The sequence below is a fragment of the Phoxinus phoxinus genome (assembly GCF_949152265.1).
Source record: "Phoxinus phoxinus genome assembly, chromosome: 7".
In the NCBI taxonomy this organism is placed as follows: domain Eukaryota; kingdom Metazoa; phylum Chordata; class Actinopteri; order Cypriniformes; family Leuciscidae; genus Phoxinus; species Phoxinus phoxinus.
This window is the reverse complement of record NC_136882.1, coordinates 7,126,078-7,150,708: the sequence shown is the minus strand read 5'-3', so window position 1 is coordinate 7,150,708 and position 24,631 is coordinate 7,126,078. Positions and strand designations below refer to the sequence as shown.

Here is a 24,631-nt window from a genome sequence, read left to right as displayed (position 1 = left end):
AGAAGACACGCGCGCATTTATTGACATCTTGTTCGAATCGATCGTGTTCGGTTCATTTGGATTTAAGGATCCATCAGTTATCTTTGTTATTATTTGGAGTAGCCTATCTATCTATCTGTAAATATCTATAATTTTAGTGCTATACAAATACAGAAAACAGCCTGCCGGTGTGATTTGTATTTGCCGATTTGTTTCATTTTCTCAATGGCAGTCAATTCTAAGCACAAGAAAAGCTAAAAAAGACAGAATTATTATTATTTTTTTCACAAAAATAAAACTTTATTTCATTTAATGTGAAAGTTAAATTATATACCAGTATGGGGGTCTTCACAATTCTTATCCAAGAAGAATACAAATAAAAATACATGACAAAGCCTGAACTTTGACTTATTTAAAAATATATTTTATAAGTCTAACTATCGAGATTTAAAAAAAAAAACTAGCTTGAACTTTTTGTAGGCTACATCACGACACTGAAGTCGGTTGTTAAATATAAACGTTATTTTTGTTTTTATCCAGACAAACCTGTTTACTTGCATTTGTTTACAGTGCAGTCTTGCCCTCAGCAATATGGCGGACGTGTATTTATATATATAAGTACATGTATTTATTATGTCTATGGGATGGGATGTCAGGACACCTGTTGTAATGAAGAGTGTGCAGGGCCGGATCTCCTCCGCTGGGTGGCGCTGTTTCTCTGCGCTGCTGTGCGTCACTGATCTTGGCAGATCTGATCAGGAAGAAGTTGTTACACGTGAAATCACCGGATCGGACACTGACTGGAAATATCTGACACTGAGTCACAAGTTGACGCAAGAACTTCTTGACTTGCTGTCCATCTCTCCCGGGAAGACTGACCGCAGAATACAGGAGAGCGGGTACGTTTGTGTGTGTGTGTTTGTTTGTTTGTGTGTGTGTGTTTGTTTTTCTCGTCATGATGTTACACTGTAGTAGTAATAATAACGTGATTACTGTGAGATGTGGATCAGTGCTCATGATGTAGCTCATGGATCTGTCTGGACATGTTCCTGGATCATCCACATCACAGACAGGGAAGTTTATGATGAAATGATCACTTAATTTGTGCAAAATTGTTCTATCTGCTTTTTAACCTTAAAGTCTGATTAACCAAAGCACGTGTGGTTTTGGTTTATTATAGCCAGGTTTATGTAAAACTTTGCTGTTTGCTGTAATAGAAAAACGCATATAGAGCACGTTATATGTTTTGCACTAATTATAACATGTTGTATCCTTTACAATAAGTAGGCCTACTATGGTACCAGAACATTGAAGACAGGCCTATCAGATAGTCATGCTTTTGACATGATGCTTCAAATGACTTCAATGGTGTTCTATATGTGCTTACATTGTAATTATAACGTAATAATGCATTTATTACATCCATAAATGCTGCCTCATAACTAAAAGGATTCTCAGAAAGGGGAGCAGCCCTGTTATCACCTTATATTGTTTCAGTGAACTGACTGAGTTTCTATTCATCCGGTGGTGAAAGTCATTCTGCTGTCCTCTGCATGCTGCATTGTGTGAATACACAGGCCTTCACTGGGTGAATGAGAAAAATCCCAATTATTCTGCTGGTTTTACTTTCTGTTCCAGTGCATGTGCCTGGAAATGTATGCAGGAATGTCGCTGTGATCCTATTGGTTCGTAATTTAATGAGGAAATATTACACAAGCATTGAAATGCAGAGGTTATCAGAATCAGATTATACAGCAATCTCCGAAAGTATTTGGACATTTACTTTATACATACAAAATTAATGAATGTCTTTGCATTAGCTACATAATATCAAGGCGTGTGTTATTTATTTTAAAGATCAGACTTGTCAAGGAAAACGTTTCACAAACAGGACATTTTTAGGTTTGAAGTGATACAATGATTATATTGTTGACACTGCAGAGAAACAGGGTTATCAGTGTTAGCTGATCATCTGCATGTTTAATGTGATTCTCTACACCTGTGGTTAGGACGCCTGTGTGAACTTGAGGAGAGTTGACTTCATATATCCACAACACCAGCTGATTAAAAGACATTGAGCAAAAATGAGGAAGAACAGTTAGTGAAGAGCCTTGTGGAAAAGAAGTGCACTATAAATGTGCTTTGGACACTTGTAGTTGTGTATATTTGAAAAGCAACAACTTGAAGATAATATAATATTAATGAATTAAAAGGCCATTTAAGTGTATACTCAAAGAGTGGACACTTTTCATAAGTATGTTTCCTAATACACTTAAGTACATCTTAATGTTTATATTATATGTTAATATATTTTAAATGTTCTAAATTTCAACTTCATCATCATTACATCAACTTCATCATTACAAATGTGTAATTACAAATATATTTACATGACATACAAGTTTTAATAGAATTACATTAAAGTATATTCTAGTTGACCTTAAATGCTTGTCAGTACATTCAGCAGTAAATGTTAACCATATTTCAAGGACAATTGAAGTAATTATGAAATTACATATACAGATGCACTTAAAGGTTGGGTAGGTAAGAATTGTCTAAAGAACTTTTTTTCAAATTGGCTTAAACTGTCTTTATATACCAATACATAATTAAAATGTAAGTACTTTGAAAAAGAGAGTATAAAAATTGAGTGACTCTAGTGTATTTAATCTTCAAAAAACACAGCTCATTAATTCCTACCGGGACGAAACAAGTGATTGGCTTGCGCGACTGTCACTCTCCGTCGCCATGACTACCGCCGCTATTACTGGCTCTGCCCACGTGCGCGCAGTCGCACTCCCGTTTTTAGGTGGGAGTGAATGGAATTAATGAGCTGTGTTTATTGAAGATTAAATACACTAGAGTCACTCAGTTTTTTATACTCTCTATTTCAGAGTACTTGCATTTTAATTATGTATTGGTATATAAAGACAGTTTAAACTAATTTGAATAAAAGTTTTTCTGACCTACCCTAACTTTAAGTCCTATAAAACACACTCTGTTAAATCCAGATAATTGCATTAAATACACATTGCATTTAATATAATCTATAATACATGTTCATTTAATTGCAATTATGCAATCAAGTGTACGAAAACATTGCATTCGTTTTGCACTTAAGTATATTCTTTATAAGTATATTATTTCTTTAATAAGTACTCTTTCTAAAAGTATGCATCTTTCTCTCAAGGGGAGAAAAGCTTCTGCATGATTTGAGGACGCTTCTGTAACGTTGTCAGTCCGATGATGAAGACGAACGGCAGAGAAGATCAAATATAAGTCCTTTTATTTCAATTCAAAGCAGACTCAGATTATCCAAAGTGTAGAAACAGCAACAAGACAAGTGTGTAGCACACAATACACCAACAACACCGGACAACTGAAGTGAGCACACTGAGGAACTTCACACATTAGCCGCGTTTCCATTACCCTTCAAATTGCGCAAATTGAAATTGCGAATTGAAAATACGCCCAATGGAAACACAGCAATTTTGCAAAAACTCCCATTTATCGCAAAACAGTTTTTACGCTCGCATGAGGAGGTTTTTCAGGCAATTCGAAAAATAAATATTTCGCCAAACCGCAATGGAAACAGTTTTTGCGCATTTACAGTCTCCTGACGTAGAGGACGCGGTGTGTTCGGACAGAATACGAGACAGAGTTGTTTATTAAATTCATAAAAGACAAAATAATTACAGGAATACTGGATTATAAACCTCAAAGAAATGCCACAATCATGACCTCGGAGCAGAAATGAGTGAGAAACTCCTCATATGTGCCACTCACAGTATAACGGTCTTTCCTTGCCATTGATAACACGCCTACGTCTCCTTCCGTAAATAATAATAATAATAATGTCTAGTGCTGTGGCTGTGATGTACAGTATAAACCTACCAATGTCCGTTGCCATGATTTTTTAAATGACTTATCGCGAGAGGAAAAAATGACGCTTTAGTCGCATAACATCGGTTTAATGGAAACGCTGTCATTTTTGCAATAGTTTTGTATCGATATTTAGAAAAAATTGCTACAGTTTTGCGCAAATCTGTAATGGAAACGCGTCTAATGACAAACAGCTGCAATAATTAATGAGTGTCCATGGAAACTGATGAGTGGCAGGAAACCGAACAAAGGAAACAAGCAACAGATGAATACAAACTAAAAGTCCATGAAAACTAAAAAAACAGCTTCCTTTGATATTTTGTATCTAATTCAATTACATTCACACGTTTTTATGTGTGATTCTAAACAATTGCCACTGTATTTATGAAGATGTAGCAATGTTAGTTTTTATTGGAGGTATATATATATATATATATATATATATATATATATATATTCACTAGAGTCTATTTCTTTCCTGTGTGCTTGAACGTAAAGCACCGGTGAGGTGATCTGCTAAATATAACACACACCGCCCAAGAGCCGCGGCGTCCCTCTGTGAGAATGAAGCTCAGACCCGCTGTGCACCCCAGTGGTCCCACGCAGCCCTCTAAAAAACATAATTACTCCACTGAAAATGTGAAACTTTATGAGCTCAAACACAAGCTTCTTTCTTTTTTGGGGAAATTGAAGGTTTTACAGAAAAAGTGCATTTTATATGCATTTTATTGATCAAGTCTTTATTGGAGTTCACCCTCCTGACATTATATGATGTAGGGGTGTAACGGTACACAAATCGGTACATACCTCGGTTTTTAAGGCGCGGTTCGGTAACAAAATTGCTACTTTTATCTTTTTTTTTATTAAACTTTTTTTTGTTCTTGTTTTTTTTTAAACAAATGTGTCTCTGTGTTTAAATAAATTCAACTATACTAAAAAAAATCTTAAAAAATCTATCGTAGCTAATGCTTAAAACTATATAGGGAGCCCTTAATTAAGCATTACTAAAAGAGCCCAAATTATTAAATTCAGTTGCTATTTATTTTTAGATATAATAATCAAATAAATAAAAAAAACATGTAAATTAGTGTTGTCAAAAGTACCGACTTCGGTACCGAAATTAAAAAAATGTGACGATACCAGCATTTCCTTGAGCTGTTGAACGGATTAAACACCTCTGATTGGTCATTGCATTCACACGCTCAACATATATGTCTCTGATTGGCTGTAATGATCAACGCTTCATGAACATGTAGTAAATAGACATCTTTGACGTTCTTCACCGAGTGCTTATGCAGATAGGGGAACTTTTGAAAGCAGGCGTCTATCAGCGGATCCCCAGTATATTCACTGATAGACGGATCCGCGGATAGACGCCGGCTTTCAAACGCTCCCGTGTGTTTTTGAAATGTTGATCATTACAGCCAATCAAAGGCATAGGCTATATGTTAAGCGCGTGAACCAAAGGTGGGAGACTCGAGTCATATGACTTGACTCGAGTCGCAATTTTCTGGACTTCAGACTTACTTGACTAGATCTCTGAAAAGACTCGACTTGATTTTAGACTTGCTCCTTGTGACTTTAGACTTGACTCGGACTTGTGCCTATTTACTTGAAATGACTTGTGGAAAATATTTTTTTTTCAATTATTGTGATTTAAAAAATATATATTTAAGAATGAACTATATTTATACGCATGCGTAAACCGCTAGACGCTTTCAGCTCCAGCCCCGAGGATAATAAAGTATGGGTTTAGAGATTACGCGTACACGCCCAAGAAAAGAACGGCTGTGTGTATCTGCAGTGCCAAGATAAGTGATTCATCGGCCACAACTTCAAATTTCATTCGTCACTTCAAGTTGCACAGCGAGAAGTGTTGGTTGGTCACTCACTGGGCAAACGCAAAGGTTTTGCTAGTTTTCAAGCATGAGGTTTTCTGTGGTATCTATCTACTTCCAACTTAAATAAAAAAGCTAGCGATATAATAATGTAAACTTGAGGTCCACATTCACAACGGGTGTGCTATCCCGTGCCTGTCAAAAACCTACTAATGTCCAAATGTGCACCTCGGTCGATCTCAGCTAATGGCTGCTAAAACAGAGAAATTTTAGGATGCTTTTGTTTAGTTTACACTTTCATAGGGGACATCACAGCAAAATAACTATATGTAGGGCTAGCACAAGATGGGAAAATTCGATTCGACGCAGAAGCATAAAACAGGCTTAAGTTGCGACTTGACTTGACAAAGAGTATGACTTGACTGGACTTGACCCTTACAGCAGAATGACTTGACTTGACTTTGACTTGCAATGTTAAGACTTGGACTTGACTTGAGACTTGCATTTAGTGACTTACTCCCACCTCTGGTGAACACAATGGCCAATCGGTAGGTCGGTACTTTTTGACAACACTAATCTAAATTGGACATAAGGCAGGTTTTGCATTAACTTCTAAATATAGCCTAATTATAAAGTAATTTTTTAAATATAATAATTTACACAGAGGCTGTCATAACTTGTTTTCATGACAAATTTATTTAAACATACATTAAATAATCAAGACGTTACTAACAGGTTAAGTAAATATAATGAATAGGCTAATATAGTGCATGTACGAAATGCGTCTCTCTAAAGTTATTTTCTGTAGCGAACTAACCTGCCGACGACACTAAATGCCTGAGGTACATGTAAAGCTACGTCAGGTATTATTCTCAAGCTGTTGTATTGATATCTTTCCGCAGTTGAAACACTGGTTGAGAGATGTAAACATATCAAGTGATCGTCTCTTCTTCTTCTGCAATTTTTACTGTTAGCAAACAGCGTTGCATTACCGCGCGCCCCTTTCTGGATTGGAGTGTGGATCGCCTGTGACTGAATGTATTCGTCGTGCGACTGCATGCATGTCCGTACAATACGGTTCGGGACGAAGACTCATTGGGCCCTATCTTGCACCCAGCGCAATTGACTTTGTACACCGACGCATGTATCATTCCTATTTTGCACAGCGGACTTTTCCCTCCACAGACGCACGTCGGTAAATTAGGGAATGAACTTGCGCTCCCGGGGGCGGTTCAGCGAAAAGAGGAGGCGTGTTCCGGCGCAAACATTCCCTGGTGATATTTTGCGGTTTCAGAAAACAATACCGCCACTGACCAGGAAAAACCTAGTCTTTGATCTTTAGAGTGCTTTTTTTTACCCATTTATGTAGGACTTAAATACATCTTTATTTGTCATTTCTGAAACATTGTCTTTGAAATATGGTTAATGTGTACTGCTGAATGTACTGACAAGCATGAATGATTACCTAAATATACTTTAAGTACATTTAAAATATATTAACTTTAAATGTAAATTTGAATGACACATACACATAAACAGTTAAATAGTTAAAATTATACTTTTATTGTGCTAGTCATATATCATAGCAAATGATTATTAAAACATAATGATGTAAAGTTTACTTTAAAATAAAACTTTTAATTTAACATTATTACAAAGTGCACTTTTTAAGTCTACTTAAGTGTGTTAAGAAGTGTTCGTGAAAAGTGACGCTCATTTGATTGATAAATATGTATAAAGGGTAGTAGGACACGTGTTGATCATACACCAAACTTTGTGCTTTCTGCTATTACAGTTTTTTACAGTCGCTAGGACACATTTCTCAATACTTAGGTCAACTTTTTCACACAGTGAGCACAACAGAAGCATATGTGGGCTAAACTGTGGATCATTTATCATTGCTTTGGCACAAAATGCATTCAATGACTACATCTTTCAAATTACATTAACTCTTTTCTCACTTCGACACAACAACCGCCACAACTCTGTGGACCTACAGGCCAATCTGCACACGCTTACACACTGATCTCAAAACTGTTAAGTTCAAAACAATAACATAATACAAAACTGAATAAGACAGCAATTTTCTACATTTCTACAGTAATATTGTAATGAAATATATTTAGAATCTAAAAATGAAATGATATAAAAAACAATTGGACAATTGAACCAATGACAGCTGATTCCTACTGTATCTGAATCGGTGGATGGTGTGTAGACAAAATCTTGTACTTTGGAATTACTCAGTGCAACAACTAAATAAAAAGACATAATATCATATAATAAAATCATATTTAAGGGAACTGCATCATGTCTGATTCATTCCAGTAACATATATTGCAGTGAATTGTAAACAGTAGAGAGGTGTCCTTGTTTTACAGAGGAAAATATTGTATAATGCTCCTGTTGTTAGTGTTTTTTAGGTCATTGTTTCGTGGGTGATAAAGTGTGTGTCAACCTTTGCTAGTGTTCTGGAAGAATGTGTTGATTTGAGACATGTATGAAGTGATTTGAGACATGTATGAAGTGATTTGAGACATGTATGAAGTGATTTGAGACATGTATGAAGTGATTTGAGACATGTATGAAGTGATTTGAGACATGTATGAAGTGTTTTGAGACATGTATGAAGTGTTTTGAGACATGAAGTGATATGAGACATGTATGAAGTGATTTGAGACATGTATGAAGTGTTTTGAGACATGTATGAAGTGATTTGAGACATGTATGAAGTGATCTTAGACATGTATGAAGTGATTTGAGACATGTATGAAGTGTTTTGAGACATGTATGAAGTGATTTGAGACATGTATGAATTGTTTTGAGACATGTATGAAGTGTTTTGAGACATGTATGAAGTGATTTGAGACATGTATGAAGTGATTTGAGACATGTATGGAGTGATTTGAGACATGTATGAAGTGATCTGAGACATGTATGAAGTGATTTGAGACATGTATGAAGTGATTTGAGACATGTATGAAGTGATTTAAGACATGTATGAAGTGATTTGAGACATGTATGAAGTGATTTGAGACATGTATGAAGTGATTTGAGACATGTATGAAGTGTTTTGAGACATGTATGAAGTGATTTGAGACATGTATGAAGTGATTTGAGACATGTATGAAGTGATCTTAGACATGTATGAAGTGATTTGAGACACGTATGAAGTGATTTGAGACATGTATGAAGTGATTTGAGACATGTATGAAGTGATTTGAGACATGTATGAAGTGATTTGAGACATGTATGAAGTGATTTGAGACATGTATGAAGTGATTTGAGACATGTATGAAGTGATTTGAGACATGTATGAAGTGTTTTGAGACATGTATGAAGTGATCTTAGACATGTATGAAGTGATCTGAGACATGTATGAAGTGATTTGAGACATGTATGAAGTGATTTGAGACACGTATGAAGTGATTTGAGACATGTATGAAGTGATTTGAGACATGTATGAAGTGATTTGAGACATGTATGAAGTGATTTGAGACATGTATGAAGTGATTTGAGACATGTATGAAGTGATTTGAGACATGTATGAAGTGATTTGAGACATGTATGAAGTGATTTGAGACATGTATGAAGTGATTTGAGACATGTATGAGACATGTATGAAGTGATTTGAGACATGTATGAAGTGATTTGAGACATGTATGAAGTGATTTGAGACACGTATGAAGTGATTTGAGACATGTATGAAGTGATTTGAGACATGTATGAAGTGATTTGAGACATGTATGAAGTGTTTTGAGACATGTATGAAGTGTTTTGAGACATGTATGAAGTGATCTGAGACATGTATGAAGTGATTTGAGACATGTATGAAGTGATTTGAGACACGTATGAAGTGATTTGAGACATGTATGAAGTGATTTGAGACATGTATGAAGTGATTTGAGACATGTATGAAGTGATTTGAGACATGTATGAAGTGATTTGAGACATGTATGAAGTGATTTGAGACATGTATGAAGTGATTTGAGACATGTATGAAGTGATTTGAGACATGTATGAAGTGATTTGAGACATGTATGAAGTGATTTGAGACATGTATGAAGTGATCTGAGACGTGTGAAGTGATTTGAGACATGTATGAAGTGATCTGAGACATGTGTGAAGTGATCTGAGACATGTATGAAGTGATTTGAGACATGTATGAAGTGATTTGAGACATGTATGAAGTGATCTGAGACATGTATGAAGTGATTTGAGACATGTATGAAGTGATCTGAGACATGTATGGAGTGATTTGAGACATGTATGAAGTGATCTGAGACATGTATGGAGTGATTTGAGACATGTATGAAGTGATTTGAGACATGTATGAATTGATTTGAGACATGTATGAAGTGATTTAAGACATGTATGAAGTGATTTGAGACATGTATGAAGTGATCTGAGACATGTATGAAGTGATTTGAGACATGTATGAAGTGATCTGAGACATGTATGAAGTGATTTGAGACATGTATGAAGTGATTTGAGACATGTATGAAGTGATTTGAGACATGTATGAAGTGATTTGAGACATGTATGAAGTGATTTGAGACATGTATGAAGTGATTTGGTAGTTTTAGTGTATTTTGAATGTGAAATGAACTGCTGTGCTGAGCTGAAAGTTGGTTAGGAAAACTGTGTGAAGAGTTTTGAAAAAGTGTCTTAAGTATTGAGAAATGTGTCCTTAGCGACTGTAAAAAACTGTAATTGAAGTTTGTTGTTACGAATCTTGCTGATTTAAATATATAACAGTGATAAATGTATGCAGCTGTACATTACGAAACATTGAAACTAGGGGTGGAGCCGAACCCGAATACGGTATTCGGAAAGGCACAAATAACGTGTTTTTTACAAATACTTATTTTGAACAAATACTTTAAAAAATATTTGTATTCGGGAACAAAAAAAACTTTATATCAAAAAGCTGTGTTTCCTTATGAGACCGCAGTGCATGCCCGGATGAGTGAGAGAGTGACGGACACAGGCTGCTCCACACAGCAACAGAGAGCGCTCGGCTGAGCGAAAAAACACTTAACTCCATCACTATTTTTGTTGAATAGATTTCTGTACCTTAACTGGGTTCCTGAGGCAGTTTATAACTTTCGGGAAGCGGAGTTTGATCGGGAGATTATTCCATTACGCTGCATTATTGACGTCTGCAGTCGGGTGCTCTCATGCTCGCTCTGTTTACGTAGCTCTGTTTAGCGCGGTAATTTAGACAATAGGCTGTTGACAGAGTAACGTTAACGTTCGGTTAAAAAGTTTAAAAATGCTTGTGTATTTGTGTCGAATTGTATGAACATGTGGGAGTTATATGGTAGGCTACGTTTAAGTTACTCTGTCTTTTGCAGACAACAAGGTGTAGGCTGCTTCATAATTCACAATGGTATTTTATAGTTGTTGGTTTTACCACGGATGAGGTAATGGCTGTTATGTTATTTTCTTTTCAATGACGTTCATTGTTTCATTGCTGGATTTATGGAAAAACATCAACCAATATTGCATATACATAATTATTATAATGGATATAATTAAAGAATACTTACACTATAACGTAAATTAGAAGGGTAACGCAAGAAAAAAAAAATTTACGCCTATTTTGAATTTTATCCGAATACAAATACAAATACAAATACTTTCCCCCCCTCAACAAATACAAATACAGATACAAATAGCGGCTGCTTTGCACACCCCTAATTGAAACATTACGTTCACACCGGCCTGTGTGTGTGTGTGGTGTGTGTGTGTGTGTGTGTGTGTGTGTGTGTGTGTGTGTGTTGATTAAAGTAGAAGTGAGCAGTTCTCTCAGTGCCAGATCAAATCACAACATCCCTCGTTCTCCTCTCATCCTCTCCTCTTTTATTTGTTCTCGTCCTCCTCTCATCCTCTCCTCTTTTCTTCGTTCTTCAGGAGAGAAGCGTGAATCTAAGTGCCATTATGCTATGGCATCTCTGGGCGGCTCCTTTGTGCAAATCAAATCCGATGACATCCTCTTCTACGAGAACTGTGGCGGCGGGAGTTTCGGGAGCGTGTATCGCGCCCGCTGGCTCTCGCAGGATAAAGAGGTGGCGGTGAAAAAGCTTCTGAAGATTGAAAACGAGGTGGGAGTGAGAGTCGCCCGAGCTTTTCATACACATGCTTTAATTGTCAGTGTGATAATCATTTTAATTGCCTCTCTGTGTGTCGACTCCAGTCCGACCAGCGCGGTTACGCCTCCCCTCTACTCTGCGCTCTCACAGCGTCTTTTGTGAACTGAAATTCATAGACTATGTCTTTAAGAGAAAATTGTCACGTAATTAAGTCATATTAGTTTCAGCTGGTTGCAGTGTTTGTCTTTGGGGTGAAGTGTATTTACTTTTAAGTGCTGGATTCATTGTTGTCTTTGTTCTTCGCATACAGTAATTTTCGAGCATAATGGCTCTGGTAATGTTTGGGATGGGGCCATTTGGTCGGGGGGAAAATTACATTAAAAATGATCATTTGATGGAGGAACTAAACGCTTAAAAAGTTAGTAAAAATCACACAAATGTATCATCAGCAGTCTAATAAAACTTAAAATTCATCTGATTCACTTCATACTTATTTAAAGCTACACTGTGTAGGTATTACTCCCATCTAGTGGTGAAATTGTAAATGACTACCAACTGAATATTACTTTCTAGCCCCTCCCATTCCGAGGGCGTTTTAACCATATATATACATAATATATACCGCGCTGCTGGCCAATGGAGGTCGTCGTCCGCACCTGGCGGCTATCTTGTCACAGTCAGCTCGCTCACTCGTATCATTGTGTTTTAATGGTGCATGTACTTTTTAAATAGCCATAACAAACGGGTTGGTTTGTTATAAACGTCAGAGATGTAGTTATGACACTGCATACTTATGAATAATTATAATATTATATATTTCAACATGTTCAAGCATCCGGAATTATAGCCACGTTAATAATAACATTTGTAAGAAACCAAACCGTTTGTAAATCCGTCAAGATTTCAGCGAGATAAGAGTATTTGTGTTCGTGCAGATCACTCACCTTGCATCAGGTACCACAGAGCCCACCAGAAAGCTTTCCTGTGGCAAGATGGCGGTGATGACGTTAGAGACTCCGCCGTAAGACATCTAGCCTTTATTATGTATATCTATGGTTTTAACTCCTACGGTGGCCCTATTATTTCAAATCTGCCGGCAGTCGCGAGTAATCTCCCCTCGCATTCGTCACGGTGCCACTGAGTGTAAAAACGCGAAAGGCGAAGCTTGCATTTCCAGGTATGTCCCTCTTTGGCTAATGTATTTTCAAGATGGAGGCGCAACATGGCTGCCGCCATTCGAGCAGCTCACCCGTATATGTATTATAAATGGCAGATTTACGTTTACGAGAATACTTGATTAGTTGGTGGAAATAATTATACATTAATGAGCACATATCATTTTGAAAGAACAAAGTGGTTTTTACAATTTAAAAACAATTGGTTTTCAAATTACACAGTGTAGCTTTAAGTCCGCTTTTCACTTTAATTGTTGTACTGATTATATTATTTGGGTTACACTTTATTCTACAGTGTCCTTGTTACATAAAGATGAAACTCGAAAAATTTGAATATGGTACAAAAGTTTATTTATTTCAGTAATTCAACTTAAAAGGTGAAACTAATATATTATATAGACTCATTTCACTATTTCAAGCCTTTATTTGTTATAATTTTGATGGTTATGGCTTACAGCTTATGAAAACCCCAAATTTAAAATTAGAATATTGTGAAAAGGTTTTCATAAGCTGATAGTAAAAACAGTTAAAACAAAACACAATCATCCAAATTATAACAAATAAAGGCTTAAAATATCTCACTTTGCATGAAATGAGTCTATATAATATATTAGTTTCACCTTTTAAGTTGAATTACTGAAATAAATGAACTTTTGCACGATATTCAAATTTTTCGAGTTTCACATATATGTTACATGTACTTACCATAGTAATAACAGTAAATTGTGCATAATTGCATGCAACTAACCCTCAACCAAACCCCAATCCTATACTAAGTACATGTAGTTAATTAATATTACTCAGTACTTAATTAACTAGGCTACATGTTCTTACTATAGAGTTAAGGTTAGGGCTTGGTTTAGGGTTAGTCACTTGTAGTTATGCATAATTTACTGTTATAGTAAGTACATGTAGTAACGAGTAACTGTGTCACCTTAAAATAAAGTGTTACCATTAATTGTAATTAAAATGTCTTGTATGAATTTAAGAAAACAATGTACATATTGAATCTGCATTATGAATCTGTAGCATATTATCATGTTTCAATTCTTTGTGTATTTGCAGGCAGATATTTTAAGTGTTCTCAGTCATCGAAACATTATCCAGTTTTACGGAGCGATCCTGGAAGCTCCCAACTATGGGATTGTGACAGGTCAGTAAAGCACGACTCGTCACTCTGAATCGCAACATTTATTACAGTGTTTGCAAGGCAGGGCTGATTTTTTTTTTTTATAATTAATAATTATTTTCTGCGTTTTGAAATTCCTCAAACGCTCTATTTTTGTGCTCTCCACACACAGACTCCATTCAAACTTTGCTTCATAGATCATTTTAGCCTTAGATTTTTTTTTATTAATAATTATTTTCTGCATTTTACCTTTTATTCGTTTATATTATACTTTTAAAAAATTAAGATTGAAGTTGGAAAATTATGTCGTTTTCATTTGCATAATAAATTGTGATAGATCTTCCTTGCATCTATTTATGCATCTATATTAGGGCTGTCACTTTTTATTCGATATTCGAATATGCATTCGAACATGACGTGAAATAACCGTAATCGAACTTCAAATAAACTATTCGGTTTTTAAAGTGCCATGTCTAGCGCATTTTTTACAGTCTATGATAAGACCGTTTGCTTTTTATTTTAAAAAAGCGTGTTATTTTGAAAGGGTGTTATTTTGAAAGCGTGTTACAGGCTGCTATGTTATAGTCAGATATGACGGCGCGCTGCAACACGCATCACCGCAGATGATTCATCAAGCGCCAAGCCAATGTGCAAACTATCGCAAATCAAAGTGAAAGTAAGTCGCAGACGCTTTAACACACAATAATAATAATCTTCATTAAAAGTAAAGAAACGAAATGATCTTACCAGGGCTGCCGCTCTCTCTTATTGCAGTCTTTGATGTTAGCTGATGATCAATAAAATGCAGCTCATATGTTGCTTTCGGTGACATTAAATCCATTAAATCTGCATATAGCGCGGGAATTGAAGATCGGATTTATATCCGGTTTAAACCACATTTAGGCCTATGTGACCAGGTGTAAATGGAATCGTTTTGATAGCTATCCGATCTGAGAAAACGCATGAAGTGGCCAGGTTTAAACAGCCCCAGAAACGCAGCAGACGGCCAGAGCATCGCCAGGCGTCCAACATCGTATGACTGCACACTTTCCTGCACAACCGGTCGGCACCGTGCAGATGCACATGTAAAGGCAAGGTTTATTTGCAGATATGAGTCCTATAAGTGTAATTTTGGGAGTCCTGTTTATGAATGTCAAACTGTTAGTAAAGTTTCGATTGACGTTTTTTTTTTTTTGCGCGGGGGGGGGGGGGGGGGGGGGGTATGGGAATAGATATTCGAATATATTCGAATACATAGGCTGGTATTCGATATCCGTTCGAATTTGATTTTTCTCAAAAGTGACAGCCCTAATCTATATTACATATTAATACCCATATATCACTGTCTAATTATTTGTTCTTGCTATCTGCTCTTGACTTGCAAGCACTGGTACTTCCCAATTTCTCTGTTGATCTCAGACCATTTTCATTTGTATTTGGTTTATAATAAGCAAATAACAACAATAAACAAATAACCATTGATCTCCAGTTTGTGAATTCACTTAATGGCATTTTCCACTCGAACACAAATAGTAGCATCTCGGCCAAATATTGTCCTATCCTAACAAACCATAAGTCAATGGAAAGCTTATTTATTCCGCTTTCATATGATGTATAAATCTCAATTTCAAAAAAATTGACCCATGTGACTGGTTTTGTGGTCCAGGGTCACATATGTTTATGTTATCTATCACAGATTTCTTTTTTCATCCATATATACTGTATTGAAAATAATACAGTTTTGATGAATCACGGATTAATGAAATTGTGGGAACTATGTCTGCAACGAGACGTGGTGTGTTGGTCAGCTTCTGCTTTTGCTGTGTGTGTGTGTGTGTGTGTGTGTGTGTGTGTGTGTGTGTGTGTGTGTGTGTGTGACTCAAATGAAGATGCAGTGATTGTAAAAGATCATAAAGTGCTGTGTAAAGAGTGTATGGTCTGTAGTATTGAGAGACAGTTGAGTCTCTCTTTATGAAAAGTAAACGTAATAAGAGCAGGTGAAGGTGACGTTTATGACCAGCTCACCTTTGTCAGCGAGGTTATTAATTTCCCCTGTGTATATATCTCTGTTTGAAACTGATAATCTGACCATTATATGATGTATGCTCACACAGTGACCTAAACCTAAGCTAAACATACAGTGTTCATGAATATTAACAGACTCGGCTGCACTCGTATGCCAGTGGTATGTGTCTGTATTTGGATACTTCACATTCTTTTGGCATGGGACGTGCTGAATCTTTTTATTTTTTTTACTCATTTTAAACAGAATTGTATTCACTAGGCCTTTTTTTTTATTACATATGATTTTTTTTATAACCTAATACTGATATTAATTTAGACTACATGGAGTACTGGTACTTTTATAAATCAATTAGTAAGAGAACTATTTTACTCTGTGATTCAATTTCCTGCAAATCTTATAGAAAAATTTGTCATTTGATATATATTCAATCAATAATCAATATAAAATCAATATAAAATATATTATATAATTTAATTATATGATTTAATCAAAATTAAAAATCAATATAAAATATATTATATAATTTAATTATATGATTTGATATATATATTAAATAAAAATTAAAAATCTATATAAAATATATTACATAATTTAATTATATGATTTAATATATATATTCCAATAAAACTAAAAATCTATATAAAATATATTATATAATTAAATTTGATATATATTCAATCAAATTAAAATTAAAAATCAGTTAAAATATATAATTTAATTACATGATTTAGTATATATATATATATATATATAAGTACGCAAATATGAAGCAGCACAGCTATTTTCAACATTGTTAATAATATTAATGTTTCTTGAGCATCAAATCGGCATATTATAATGATTATAAGGATCATGTGATGAAAATTCAGCTTTGAATAGCCTAAACTTATTCAGGTTTGAAATACTTATTGTACTAATACATTTTTATAAGAAAATACTTATTAAAAATCATATTTCCTCATGTTAGTCACATGAGTCAGTAGGGTCGTATGAGGCATCTAAGCATCAAATAGCTAAATAAGGTGTGCCTTTAATGGGGTCAGAGTCCACAGCTTAGCACTCGTGTGTTTGTTTTTCAGCTAAAGAGGCTGTCAGAGTTTCAAACAATTGAATTTAATCATTTTACCTGTTGCCTTCTAAGTACTACGCCATGCAAATAAATGACATTACAGTTGTGTTTCCTCCTGTACGTAGATGTGTGTTTGTGTGTATAAGGGATTATGTGGTGTTTGTCCCAGTGTATTGAGATGATGTCATTGAGTGTTTGAGCTCAGAAACCGGATATTGGGATAATCTGACTTTCACTTTATATCACAGTACTTGATGACAACTATAATACTAGTAGTGCATCACGTCCCACAGCATGACAGCAGTGATATGTAAAGCTACTGCCCAACGCTAGAGATTATGTATTTTAATTTTTATTCTATGTGTGTGTGTGTGTGTGTGTGTGTGTGTGTTTTATGGTAGAGTATGCCAGTGGTGGATCTCTGTTTGACTATCTGTCCAGTGCCGAGAGTGAAGACATCAGTATGAAGCAGATTATGACCTGGGCCATGGACATTGCTAAAGGTATTATATACACTTACACACACATAAACAAAAAAAAAAAGAAGAAAAAAGATTAGATTAGCCCCTGGTTTCACAGACAAGGCTTAAAGGGATAGTTCACTCAAAAATGAAAACTAGCCCATGATTTGCTAGTGCTGTAGCGGCGCGTCGATGACGTCGAAATACTTCACACAGAAACTCAAAGGTCTCCACGGCAACCCGTCAAAATAAAAGTTTGGTTTAACTTTGAAAAAATGTACAGAAATAATGATATTAGTCTACTGTACAATAGATTTAGCTACATCTCCATGTATTAAAAATACTACTACTACTAATAATAATAATAATGTGTGCATAAAAAGGTTGCTTATTTTTAAGCAATATTTCTCAATATTTGCGTTTTACAGCATGTAGCCTTCAATGTATTATTTACTTATGATTACTGTCATAAATAAAATAATAAAGTAATTGAATTGAATGTTTTTTTTCTTTCAAATAGTTAAATAAAATAGAAAAATAGATTTTAAACTAATGTGAACGGTAGCTACTAACCTAGCACAGACAAACTGCACAGAGCTAAGATGCCTTGGTTAGTCCAGCACCAGCAAAGTGCACAGCTGCTAGATCTAGCTAACGGTAGCAAGCAGATTGTAGTAGCTTTTAACGTTACGTTGGTAACTCAAGTCACGACTTAACGTTAGTTAGCGTTAACTCATGCTGTGGTCGTTTACGAGTCAAATACATAACGTTAGACTAACGTTAGCCAGCTTATAGTATCATGATTCAGTACGCTAGTTCGCCAATGTCAAGTAACGGAGCCAAGCAATGTCCAGGCCAGGGTTTTTATTAATCGAGCAACAGAAAAATAATTGTTATATTAGTCGTTAGATTAGTCGACTAATCGATAAAATAATCGCCCAACTAATCGTTTTATTAATAATCGTTTACCCCAGCCGTATGATTTACTCACCCTAAAGCCATCCTAGGTGTATATGACTTTCTTCTTTCAGACGAATAAAATCAGAGGTATATAAAAAAAAATCTGGGAAAGAAAATCTCAATATTTATTTATATTTAGTACATCAAAGCGCATCCATCCATGATAAACGGGCTCGATGCGGCTCCAGCGGGATAATAAAGGACACATTTGACGCATGTATGACGTAGGATATAGGAGTAGCGTTAGCTTTGACGCCTCTCGCGGTTCAAACAAACAGGGCTGGTTAAAAATGATTGTTTTAGACTTCTAATTCGTGACTGGTGTTTTGTTTTGCTCTGTCCTCTGCGCTTCCGCGTTCGTCATTACGTTGTGCGTCGGGTCAAGTGCCGTCTGCCGGAAGCTAGTTATTTTAGTCAATAAAGTTTTAAAAATGGATATTTTTCTTACACGAACGCATCGCTTCGCTTCAGAAGGCCTTTATTAATTAACCCCCTCAGAGCCGTTTGGAGCACTTTTATCATGGATGGATCCACTTTGATGGCCTTTCAAAAAAATATACGCTTTGACTCCCATTATAAGGCTTGGAAGAGCCAGGACATTTTTAATATTACTTCGATTATATTCGTCTGAAAGAAGAATGTCATAGTTGATTGTACCTTCGTGCCAGTGGGCGGGGCCAAAGATGTGATGATGTAGAAAATCATATGTACGTCATACTGTATGAACACTATTACATCATATGAACACTATTACATCATATGAACACTATTACATCATATATGTGTTTTTGCAAGAAGTCTCTTACGCTTACCAATATTGCATTTATTTGATCAAAAATAGAGAAGAAAACAGTAATAATGTGAAATATAATTACAATTTAAAATAAATGTGAATATTTAAAAATGTAATGTGTTCCTGCCTAACTTATTTATTCCTGTGACTTGATGCAAAGCTGATTTTTCAGCATCATTACTCCAGTCATGTGACACTTAACCATCAAGGGAATAGATTAAGTTTTTAACTATATTACAATAGAAAACATTTCTTTAAAATTGTAATAACATTTAAAAGTTTTTACTGTGTTTTTGACACAGCTTTGGTGAAGAAAAGACTTAATTCAAAAGCTTTAAAAAAACGAATTATTCCAATCTTTCGACGGCAGTGTAAGCACTTTAACAAAAATACAAGCTTCACATTTCTGCGATGAACCCCTCTAGGCCTCCATTGTAATCGCAGTACTGTAAACACATTTCCTGTTTGTTTATACACACAGAGAATTGGGAGAAGCAACAGATGTTGTTATTTTGACTCAAATACTTCTTCAAGGACCTTCAGTGTAATAACAGCCCCTTTCCCACCGGGTAGTTATAGGAACTAGCCACCGGTGTGGTTCCCCGGGAACTGCATGTTCCCATAGGGCCATTGTCCTGGTTGCATTCGCACCGCCAGTAGGAGATCTGGAGATCCTAGAACTTAAATAACTAGAACTTAGATCCTAGAACAAAAAAACTGAGAAACCAGTTCCTGTTGTGCAAACACCACTGATCTATATAATGACATTCGATATAGATCAGTGGCAAACACTGCAAAAAGCGGGTACTTCCGCCATTAGTTCTAGGAACTATGAAAAGGTTCCTCTTGTGCGAAAGCCCCTATTGACCAATAGCAAAATCAAATTCTAGTCTTTCACAATTTGTTTGCTTGTGTGTTGTGTTTTCTCTCATAGGCCTACACTATCTGCACGCTGAGGCCCCGTTTACTGTCATTCACAGAGACCTCAAGTCCCGAAATGGTTTGTAACTTTGTGAAATAAAGGCTGTATAAATATCTATTTGAGTTCAGGAGTGCTTGAACACTGTCTGTTCCTATGACCTGACGACCTTGTGTTTCTTTTCAGTTGTGTTGACTGCAGATTCAGTACCCAAGGTACATGATCACTGTCTATTCATACAAACAGAATCAAGTTCTCTATATGTTATCAGTTCTGATTAACCGAACTCTCCGCTTCCTCAGATCTGTGATTTTGGGGCGTCTAAGTTTCACTCTCACACCACCCACATGTCTCTGGTGGGCACGTTTCCCTGGATGGCCCCTGAAGTAATCCAGAGCTTCCCTGTGTCTGAGACCTGTGACACTTACTCTTACGGGGTGGTGAGTGTGTGAACGTCAGCGCTGGTGCTTTAGCTACTAGCTGTGCCATTCACTGTTATTATTCTTCTGCCGTAAAACTTATCGTGCAGACCAAACCGTAAGGCTTAGAGACTTGAAACTTGGCACGATGGTAGATCTCAATTTGGGGAGGTATTGACTCGAAATCACCGTAATCGGCCAATAGGGGGCGCTACATCGATCAAATATATGCAACCGCTCATAACCCCTAGACCGTCTGTCGTAGACTCAAGTGCCTTATAGAGAGCCGAAGTCCCGCCCCTCCACTTCCGGCTCATGGGACCTTATTTCGGAAAAAATATGTTTGGTAGTCAATGGCGAGAGACAACTTATTTTTTTATTCCGTCTGAACTGTGCCCTGAATTATACATATGATGTTTGTCAATTTAAAAGATAATTATGGAAGTCAAGAAAGTCGCAGTTTGTCATAAAACAGAAGAGTAACATTTAGTTTTATGTGAAAATCGCTCAATGAGCTACATCTCTCGTCTCGCACTGTACGTCACAAACGAGATCAAAATATTTGTTGTCACTCGCCATTGACTACCATACAATATTTTTTTCCGAAATAAGGTCCCATGGTGGTCCACCGGAAGGGGAGGGACTTAGGCTCTCTATACCAAGACGGACAAAATATATATATTTTTGCAAACTAGTCCTAGGTTTTTCTTCCGATCGGAGCCACACCAGTGCACAAATACTCTCTGGAGTCTGATATATCAATAATTATAAAAAAAAAAACGTTTTTTAAGAGCCTTTTTTACTAAAATGGGATATATTCACCAAACTCGGAACAATATAGAAAAATGCTTAAGAGTTTGTGATTGGATCATTATTGCTGTGATTATTATCTTTCTAGCATGTTATATGTTTGGCAACAGTTGTTCTAACCCTAATTGATGGAGTGTGTAGATTTTAACTTCTTAAACAATCATGTAGGAAGACACATCATGGCCATATTGCAGGATGATAATGTCCGGATTCGTCAGGCTCAAATGGGAGGAGCATGAAGAGTCATTTTCACACATGAATCGGCACTTCTAGTCCAGAATTTAAAGAGTTAGTTCACCCAAAAATGAAAATAATCCCATGATTTACTCGCCCTCAAGCCATCCTAGGTGTATATGGCTTTCTTTTTTCAGGCAAACACAATCGGTGTTATGTGTAAGGGATCATGTGTGCTGGTTGTTATCTCAGAAGTGTGTTGGAAATAAACACCTCTTGATGGAAATAATGTTGTGATGTTATTTCCATCAATTTTTGGTCAGATCTTGTGTTGACAATGCAAGAGTCCAGCACTCTGTAAAATCTCCTCCAGCACATCCCAATGACTTATGGGAAAATATATATTTTTAATTCATATTAAATCAATATTTAAGTTTTGAACCAAAATATAATATATAATTGTGTATAATTTATGTAACAAATGTCAGTTGGAGGATTCACTGGGTCTGTTGGCACAGCTAGTTCACTTTTTCATATAGCTGTGAATTATACGCATGTTTCTTTCAGGTCCTGTGGGAGATGTTGACGCGTGAAATTCCCTTCAAAGGTCTGGAGGGTCTGCAGGTGGCCTGGCTGGTGGTGGAGAAGAACGAGGTGACGGACGACGGCAGGTTCTGATTGGCTGTGTCACTGATGAGGTGTGTTCAGCAGGTTGGTGTGTGATGTTCTGACATGTGTCGTGTGTGTTTTGCAGAGGTTGACGATTCCCAGTTGCTGCCCAGCCAGTTTTGCCTGTCTGATGAGAAGCTGCTGGGTGACGGAACCAAAAGTAAGTTAAAAAAACCCCGGATGTTTACCTCGAAATGTAAATTAGGTCACATAGTAGAGCATGACCACAGACTAAATCAAACCCAGTCATGGAGGTTTGGAACGGCATGTGGATCAACTCTTTTACAGTGTGATTATCCTGTGAGATCTTATTTAGCAAATACAGGATAAACTGTTATGGTTTGACACTGCACAGCAATCATACAGTAAACCTTGATAATGACATACATTGGAGAGCATTAGCAATATGTTGCATTATACTACTAATACAGTAATTATGCAGCGCTTAAGGAGATTGGTATTTTCTCCATGTTAAAGTGCAATGCATTAATGCATGAATAATAGATAAGACATGCTGTTTGCTTAGGACTTTAATAACCGATGTCTTTATTAATATATGACTGTCTCTTATCCTGACATTTTTAATTCAACCAATCAAATTTTATCTGCCTCATGTCAGGGCTTGTTTTTCCCGTCTCGGTTTCCCTCTTTTAGATCGCACATCTCCTCTGAACGCTCACTCTCATTTAAGTGAGCTTCATAATTCATGTTGGCTGGCGCTGACGTCCGCCTGTCACTCACAGAGCCAGAAAACACTAGCATAACACTCAAAAACACTCAGATTGCAGTTTAAGCGACACACAGCTGTTGTTCAACTCTGATACGTATCACATGGACGTTTCTTCAGTACGTTAAACTGATGACAACTTGCAAGCGTTTAATTGAAAAAGCTGTTAATGTGTCACACAACCTGCCGATTTTATGAGCCGTTTCAACCTTTCAAGTACTTGTGAAAAAGAAGTGCACTTAATTGTATTGAATGTGCACTTGTAGTGTACTTCAAAATCTTAAAAGTTAATTTTTAAGAAACTACTTGCAGATATATTAATTCAATAAAAAGTTGGACATTTTCGTGACTGTTTCGTAACACATTTAAGTACGTTTTTAAATTCACTTTGTAATAGTCAAATTAAAAGTTTTACTTTAAAGTACAAAATCATTGTTTTAATAATATTTTGTCATACTTTAACCCCTTATATTGGCACTGGGCCACAGCCATTACATATTTAAAACAGTAATATCCTATACTAAACCTAAACTAATCTTGACAAACTATATATAATTTGAAAGCTTACAATCTCTAGTTTACATATTTAGTGACTGATTTTCAAAATAAATTACAGAGGAGCCGTAATTTATCAATTTGCAACAAGAATATGTTCATACTCCTAAGGCGTGTTCAGACCTTTATTTTGAAATAGTGATGAACATGAAAAATCATGAAAGAATGGTAGAAACCTCAGTTTGTTTTCATGCCAAGAGTTCAAAAGATAGCATCCATTCAATTATTTCAGAAAAAAAGGTCTGAAAATGTTTTGAATATAAAGAAAAAAATAATATATTCATCATTAGTGATGTGGCAGCGAGATATAATGCACATACGTGATCTTTTGTGTTTCTTAGAGGTTGAATTCATTTCAAAATCTGCCAAACTTCCAATAATACTTCTGAATAGGATGTCTACTTCATAAATTGTATGAAAAGTGTATATGGGCATTAGTCAACTAGTGGAAAAGTTTGGTACTGCGCCCACACAAAATCTCACTGAAAGCTTATTTTTTGAGATATCAACCTAAAATTTGAACAACTTGTTCAGATTTTTAGCGTTGATTTTTTTTTGCATTTTTAGAGTCCACCAGGTTTTGAAAATATATATTTTATAAAAAATATGAATAATTAAATTTTTAACATTGTCCATTTTCATAAACTCAAACTTCTAAAACTTTTTTCTGTTTAACTTTCTTAATTTATTTCACTTCTACAAAATCTGCAAATGTCTTCTTTAAACAAGACCAATCTATACATCTATATTCCAAAGCATTATTAAAAATAATAAAAAAAAACTATAAAAAATGGGGGGTGCAGAGAAGTACACTTATTTTGATGTGTTGACTAACATACTAAAACACATGTCAAGGACTCGATTATAATTGTATCTGTAGTGTGTTATTCAGTATTACATTTAAAGATAATATATTTTAAAAGTAATAAATTGCAACTTCATCATTACAAA

General features: G+C 35.8%; 1 protein-coding gene across 1 annotated transcript in view; it reads left to right on the top strand.

Moving 5' to 3' along the window:
* The first annotated feature begins 732 nt into the window (after positions 1-732).
* Positions 733-24,631, top strand: part of map3k20a (mitogen-activated protein kinase kinase kinase 20a) — a 61,342-nt gene continuing 37,443 nt past the window's right edge. Inside the window, 9 exon segments of the mRNA XM_079619782.1 lie at positions 733-878; positions 11,616-11,806; positions 14,035-14,122; positions 17,595-17,696; positions 20,342-20,407; positions 20,513-20,541; positions 20,629-20,766; positions 22,297-22,383; positions 22,484-22,558. Of these exon segments, the coding sequence (XP_079475908.1) occupies positions 11,648-11,806; positions 14,035-14,122; positions 17,595-17,696; positions 20,342-20,407; positions 20,513-20,541; positions 20,629-20,766; positions 22,297-22,383; positions 22,484-22,558 (744 nt within the window). The 5' untranslated portion in view covers positions 733-878; positions 11,616-11,647.